At 31.3% G+C, this 7,853-nt stretch overlaps 1 protein-coding gene across 1 annotated transcript; it reads right to left on the bottom strand.

Moving 5' to 3' along the window:
• Positions 1-3,046: 3,046 nt before the first annotated feature.
• LOC127727817 (monocarboxylate transporter 14-like) lies at positions 3,047-7,568 on the bottom strand. The gene is made up of 3 exons (XM_052234931.1): positions 7,383-7,568; positions 4,351-4,494; positions 3,047-3,987 (listed from the first exon to the last, which is right to left on the bottom strand). Exons 1-3 carry the CDS (start codon positions 7,561-7,563, stop codon positions 3,047-3,049), a joined length of 1,266 nt encoding a protein of 421 aa, XP_052090891.1. The 5' UTR covers positions 7,564-7,568.
• Between the last annotated feature and the right edge of the window lie 285 nt (positions 7,569-7,853).

Here is a 7,853-nt window from a genome sequence, read left to right as displayed (position 1 = left end):
AATGTATCAACATCAGTAGGTCACTAATAGTTCTACCTGATCTAGAACAATGACCCAACAAAGCTATCAGTCCATTAACTCGTCAGAACTAATCCAAACTTGACAAGGAAGGTATGCATGTTGAAACAAATGTGTTAATTTCCTTCCATTCCCAAGCATATATAAGATAACGGCCATTTCCAAAAAGTTGTTTACAGGTTTAGACGATTGAAACCCAATTGTTCTTGTGGGACTAAACTATTTAGATGAAAAAAAGAAACATTGTAATAATATCAAAGATTTCATTAACATATGTATCAAAATTATTTTCTTAAGTTTATATCTGCTTTTGAAATATAGAAATTTGAAAAAAAAATTTTAAGGAGTTCCACCGAACCCTGTGTCTCGCCTGCAATTGTTGCTGTCAGTGTAAAAGTGTAATGTTGACTTAAAAAATCATTCCATTTATCAGTAAAATGCAAAATTTAAACAAATTCAAACTTTTTCTTAAGATGTTATTTCATGGTCTTGAAGATAAGCTTCTGTCCAAGTTTCATAACAATCTACGAAGGCTCACAAATTGGCACTGGCTACGATTACCCTCAAAAAGAAATAATAAGAAATAATCATTGTTACTTCCAAAACTCATTGTCAAAATGTATTTCCGGACAGGGACCCGATTTCATACGGAAATTGCATGTAACAATAATACCATTTTTTATTGTTATCTGCAGTTATTGTCAGAACCCGCAAAACAAGTATATTCAAATATTATGAAACTTCCAGATGTATTGACCAATCTGATGTTCACTTTTGCCATAGGGGGTCTATTAAAACAACTCTCAATTCTTATTCAGAGGAACAATTTGTTCCAGTTGAGAAATTTCTACGAAATTACTCGACGAGAACATTAATCTCAATTGATTCAAAATGTATTTTTCCAATAAGTCTGGCAAAATGCTAAAACAAAACAAGATATCGCTAAAGAAGAACATATCAGAATTGAACTGCTTAGTGTGCTGTTTAGACGTGCATATATATGGATCTATAGTCTGCTGCAGTCGAGTGGTACCACATGAAATGTGTTGGCCTCAAAATGCCAACTACGGCTACATACTGGATATGCAGGAAGTGCCACCAAATAAATACCTATAAGAATTCTAAATATTTTTAAACATTATGAAGAACAGCAATACAAGCGCTGTTCCTTTGATTTTTGTGTGTTTTTTGTTGTGCATGTACTGATTTTGAGTCATGGAGGGACACCCTACATCCTTTGTTTTTCTATTATAAATGTGCTTTCAATTTATCATTACTATGTTCAATCAATAATTTTCTATTCATATAAATTTGTTCAAATATGTAAAACAACCTATACGGAACAATGACACGAAGACAGTCCAAAGTATCCTGATGCTACTCACAAAAAAGTCATAATTTGTAATGTAAAATTTTGCAGGTAACAATAGAAAATAATATTCTTGTTACCTGCAATTTTCGTATGAAATCAGGTCCCTGTCCGGTTTTACATTTCGTCAATTAGTCTCGGAAGTAACAATAAATTGTAACTTTTTGCGGATAATCGTAGCCAGTGCCTTACAAATTTATCATGTCAAAATATTTTAATCCCAGACTGTCTGTAAATGTTAACTGTAAAAAAATAAGTCCATCTATCAGAAAATACTGAAAACGAAAAAAATATATTTTCAAAAGTTTGCTTCAGACATTATCTCTCAATCATAAAAAATCTTCTGCCAAAGTTTAATAAAATTCTATGAAGATCTGATAAAGAAATTGATTTGTTACAATCTTCAACCCAAGACTGTATCTATTTGTTAAATGTAAAAAGAAAACTAAGTCCATTTATCAGTAAAAAAACGACAAAATGAAAATAAATATTTTCAAAATCTTTCTCTGGATACTATATTTTGGTCATAATCAAACTTCTGTCCAAATTTCCTAAAATTCCATGAAGATATGACAAAGTTATTGATGTCTAAAAAAACTTCAACCACAGACTGAACCTAAATGTTGACGCCGCCGACGCCGAAATCTAGGATCGCTGTGTCTCGCTTTCGCGACATAAATGTCGCAGGCACGACAAAAACTAGCTCAAACTAGATCAATATACCAACTATTTTAAATTAAAAAAAAATGCTCATAAAGACATAATTAAAATCATAAAAGCTGAACACAAATTCAAATAATTAAATGAGAAATAGAGGAAAGTTATCAATTCTAGCCTCAACTTACGAGACATTAAAGACATTAAATAGATAATAATAATTGTTCACAGAACAGCTTGATAAATATCAAGTTAAGTAGGGAACTGGTCAAATGAGATCATTTTCATATGTTATGTATTGAGATTACTTCTATCGTCAATTCTGTTGCGGTTTTCTTTGGTCTTCGAACAAACTTGTCTCTTATTGGTATGAGGAACATCAATAATCCAGCAACAACAATCAATGTACCAGCAAAGAAAAATGTGGGATCATAAGTACCAAGGGAATCTTTAAATGCTCCTGAAAATATTATTAAATTATATGTATATGTATGACTTGAATTAATTGTAAAATATGTTTCAAACTTTACCCTTTTTTGTGTTTTAAGATTTGTATTTTTTTTTAAAGTTTTTTATTGTGCTTTTCTAAGGAATTGATTTTCATTAATGAAGTTGGACTTTGGGGGATATCTTTAGAAATCTACATGTATGTGCTACTATTTCTTCCTATTGCATATATAAATCTATTGAATCAAAGCTTCCAAATATCTAAGATCTAATCAATCTTGGGAAATTAAAAGCAACTGTCATTATTGTTTTCTTTCTTGTGTCTTGTAGTATTTTATGTTTTACTACAAATAATAAGGAGTGTCAATATGTAAACTAACAAGAGCTCTGTATGTACACTTATCTCTGAATGTGGACTAGAAATGATCTGTAAATTAACTCAACATCAGATGTGGCCATAAAAAATCTCTAGGCAACCAACCTTGAATGGTGGATAAATAACAACCTTGTAGATAGTCTACCCTCAATTCATGGACTTATAATAGCTCTATAGATTTACTCACCTCCAAGCGGTGGACCAATTATAGATCCTACACCATTACTGAACATCAAATATCCAAAACCATCACCCAAAGCTTTTTCACCTAGCAGGTCAACTGTAAAAATGACAAGTAGTCCTAAAATTCCTCCAAATCCAAGTCCATTTAAAAACATTATCAATGACAAAATTTCAACTGATTGAAATATTTTTAACGGCAATAACATTAAAAATATTCCTAATGCAATATTCCATGATATATACATAGACAATCTACATAGGCTTTGTATGTTTCCCAGTCCTCCACCAATTATACAACCAATGAAACAACCAACTCCACTAAAAGTTGAAATAGTAGCTGCATTTTCTTTGGTCAATCCCATTGATACAAAGTACTCTGGAGCAAGGACCCAAGAAATTGCAACTCCCATATTCCAAAGTATGTTATTAAGAAAGAGAATAAAGAAAGAAAAATTACATAAAACATAGCAATGCTTTAATCTTTTTTCAGCTTCAGGCTCAAAATTTTCCATTAATTTTGTGACTTTGCAATTTTGCTGAACTGATTTGTCATTCTCTGATATACATGTGTGACCATTGTAATTCTCACATTTACCATTGTTCCTCGTGTAGTCAATATCAGGATGATTTGTTTGTTTGTCATGTATATTGCTGTTTGTCAACACTAACTTCAGTTCTTTTTTGTCTGGATTTTCTGCCAGTGGAAATAACAAAGCAGATAATACAATGCATTGTAAACTGAGTCCAGCAAGGATGAAAACTGACCCCTTCCAGCCATAATACTGGATCAAACTGTGTACTAATAATGGAAATATTACGGCTCCTATGCCAGATCCACTTGTTGCGATACCAGCAGCAAGACTCCGATGTTTATTGAAATACAGGCCTGCTAACACATTTGATGGTAGGTATACCATAGCAAATCCTAAACCTGTAAACAAACCGGAGATATATCAAGAGCCAAAATATTTTCCAAGCAATCGCAACAGTAGCAAATTTTTTATTTCTTTCATATCATGTTATAATTTTTATTATTACTCAAAGAATGATAATCCCTATTTGACAAATAAATCCATTTACAGTAAAATTGCAAAAACTGCCAATAGCTTATTTGAGACCTTCTCATTAATATTGAAATATGAGTAACATCTTAATAAAAAATATATTTTCAGCAATTTATCTTCAATCCTGTGAGAACAATCTCTTCTTGGTCACGGTTCAATTTTGACAAGTTAATGACATCAAAGTGACATCACAAATGAAGTGAATATTACTGTGATTACAATATTATTTCCCTCACCTGTAAAGATTCCATATATAATATACAGATAGATGATATTATCTAAAAATGGAACACACATCAAACTAATAGTACTGAGTAAACTCCCAATGACAGCTACTCTTCTGTAACTCATATGTCTCATTAGTAAACTCACAAAAGGACCTGCAATTAAATATGTCTCATCAGTAAACTTACAAAAGGACTTGCAAGAAATATGTCATTTAAATAAACTCACAAAAGGACCTGCAATCTAATATGTCATTAAAGTAATCTCACATAAGGACCTGCTAGTAAATATGTCATTTAAGTAAACTCACACAAGGACCTGCTAGTAAATATGTCATTTAAGTTAACTCACATAAGGACCTGCTAGTAAATATGTCATTTAAGTAATCTCACATAAGGACCTGCTAGTAAATATGTCATTTAAGTAATCTCACATAAGGACCTGCTAGTAAATATGTCATTTAAGTAAATTCACATAAGGATCTGCTAGTAAATATGTCATTTAAGTAAACTCACACAAGGACCTGCTAGTAAATATGTCATTTAAGTAAACTCATATAAGGACCTGCAATAAAATATGTCAATTAAGTAAACTCACATTAGGACCTGCTAGTAAATATGTCATTTAAGTAAACTCACATAAGGACCTGCAATTAAATATTTCATCTAAGTAAACTCACATAAGGACCTGCTAGTAAATATGTCATTTAAGTAAACTCACACAAGGACCTGCTAGTAAATATGTCATTTAAGTAATCTCACATAAGGACCTGCTAGTAAATATGTCATTTAAGTAAACTCACACAAGGACCTGCTAGTAAATATGTCATTTAAGTAATCTCACATAAGGACCTGCTAATAAATATGTCATTTAAGTAAACTCACACAAGGACCTGCTAGTAAATAGGTCATTTAAGTAAACTCATATAAGGACCTGCAATAAAATATGTCAATTAAGTAAACTCACATTAGGACCTGCAATTAAATATATCATTTAAGTAAACTCACACAAGGACCTGCTAGTAAATATGTCATTTAAGTAGATTCACATAAGGACATGCTAGTAAATATGTCATTTAAGTAACCTCACATAAGGACATGCTAGTAAATATGTCATTTAAATAAATACACAAAATAACTAAAAAGTATAAACTGTGGATTCATTGGGTTATAATTGTTCATGGTGTGTTAAAAAAAACAAAACTATTTCCAATGGGATTGTATGCAGAATCTGTCAAAACCACAAACTTTAGTTTCCCTCAATCCAGGAAAATAAATGAACTCACAAAAAGACTCAAATTTAGAATTATAAGTGTACTAAAGGCTCTAATTAGCAGAAATCTCTCATCTGAACAGTTTTTAAAAATTGACCCACAAAATGTTAAACCATCCGCTTTTCCTGGCTTTCTAATAAATTAAGTTATCTGTTAGTGCCATACATGTACATATGAATATATCAGTATTTTCCGTACATTTAATTTTTAATAGTGAGAATGGTGAAATAAAATTTCTTTTTTGTGTTTCCATGGCAACATTCTGCATTTATTTGCCATAAAATATTACAAAAAGGAGCATGAAAATGTCAAATATTCCCCCAAGATTTGGTTCAAAGTAGAATTTCAATCACTTTTAATAGAGAGATACCTATTCAGAGAGTATTGACTTTTAACTATTAAAGGATAAAAAAAATTTAGTGCTTTTCACCTCATTTTTTCGTAAACACACAAAGTTAGTTAAAAAAAAGTGAAAAAAAAACATTACGATAATTTCTGGATCTATGTCTGATATGAAAATATGGACTGTCAATGCAAACATGAAACAGTAAATTATAAATACATTACACAACCTTATGTTCATATGAATCCAGTTTCAAGGTTATAATAATCTCCAGCTATCCAAAAATGAATTTTAGTGCAAATAACTTTTATATTAAATATTCATTGGGGCCAAAATCCAAAACCACACAAGTTACTGTGGAGTTCTACATAATGAATAAACAGACACACAGACAGACAGACAGGTATAATTATTGGTAAATCAAAAGTTATTTAAGGGCAATTACACCAATACTGATAATTTCTGTCATTTAAGTCAATTAAACCTATAAGTAGACAAAGTGAAGGTTGGCGCCTGTTAAAACGTGTAAACCCGCTGCATGTTTATGCACCTGTCCTAAGTCCATAGCCTGTTGATCAGTGGTTGTCGTTTGTTGGTGTGGTTCATAGGTGTTTCTCGTTTCTCGGTTTTTATATAGATTAGACCGTTGGTTTTCCTGTTTGAATTGTTTTACACTAGTCAATTTTGGGGCCCTTTATAGCTTGCTGTTCGGTGTGAGCCAAGGCTCCGTGTTGAAGGCCGTACTTTGACATATAATTGTTAACTTTTTATACATTGTAACTTGGATGGAGAGTTGTCTCATTTGCACTCATACCACATCTTCTTATTTATAATTAATTGTTTCAGTCATGTAGCATTTTGGTAGATCTTGTATTGCTAATCAATTTTGCTGTTTACAGGATCTTTCGTTTTCTCGTTTTTAAGTTAACAGGCAATACACACTAAAGTAATGGGCAATATATGTCTTATAAGGATACAAAGGGAGGTTAGATAGAACATTTTTGCCACACAGCAGATTTTCTGGTTTTTTTTTTTTATAGATATTAGAACATTATTTGCATTTTATACTTGCATTCTATTTCATATATGCCAGGTCAACATGTTGGTTATTGGACTCAATAAAATTAATGAACTTTAACTAGCGATCCTTCTGTGAAGTTTCATTTCAATTGGTTCATTATTTTCAGATGAGAATATATTTGAAAAAGTTTAAGGACAAAAGATGTCAAAAGCTCAAACTGACCTTGGCCAAATGGGTTAAATATTTATTGTAAAGGTGTTGAAGTCTTCTACTGGTCCATTCTGATTATTTTTTTACATCATAAATTGAAAAATTAAACTGATTAAAATTTCATATAAAATTCTAAACATGTTAAATAGGTGAATATATCTTTCAATTTTATATTTTTAAAATCCTTATATTATACCTGCTCCTAGGAAAACACCAAGGTTAATGGAACCAATCAAGGAGACCTCAGCTGCTCCAACTTTGAAGTAATCTATAAATTCTATGTTGTACAATCCAATGGCTCCTGCTGTACCAAATGATATCGCTTGAATCATAAAGGCTGAAAATACAATCATCAGACACCACCATTTTGGTATCATTTTCTGCTCTGTTTACTTCAATGTTGTCTACTATAGGACTTAGTCTGAAAATAAAATACAGCAGTGAATTTAGATAAAAACAAATTCATCATTTGAAGTATTATATTACTTATACTGATTTTAATCAGGACTTAAAAAGATTTAAAGATGTTGTCATTTCATGCGAGCTGATATTTTTAGAATTTCTATTCTACAGATGAGATTTCCCTTTACAGCTCTGTAGCACCTTCTTTAAAGCAAACATGTTGTTTTATCCATAGAATCGTTAGTGTGTCTGTACCTGTTTTTTA

This window comes from Mytilus californianus, unplaced genomic scaffold (assembly GCF_021869535.1).
Source record: "Mytilus californianus isolate M0D057914Y unplaced genomic scaffold, xbMytCali1.0.p SCAF_2, whole genome shotgun sequence".
In the NCBI taxonomy this organism is placed as follows: domain Eukaryota; kingdom Metazoa; phylum Mollusca; class Bivalvia; order Mytilida; family Mytilidae; genus Mytilus; species Mytilus californianus.
This window is presented reverse-complemented; position numbering and strand designations above follow the sequence as displayed.

Bases quoted from the DNA above. Each gene is read 5' to 3' on its own strand.
- LOC127727817 (XM_052234931.1), bottom strand. From the start codon at position 7,563: ATGATACCAAAATGGTGGTGTCTGATGATTGTATTTTCAGCCTTTATG. The intron at 4,495-7,382 runs GTATAATATAAG...ATTTAATTGCAG, and splicing joins TGGTGTTTTCCTAGGAGCAG to GTCCTTTTGTGAGTTTACTA. The intron at 3,988-4,350 runs GTGAGGGAAATA...TCTCCGGTTTGT, and splicing joins TATATATGGAATCTTTACAG to TTACAGGTTTAGGATTTGCT.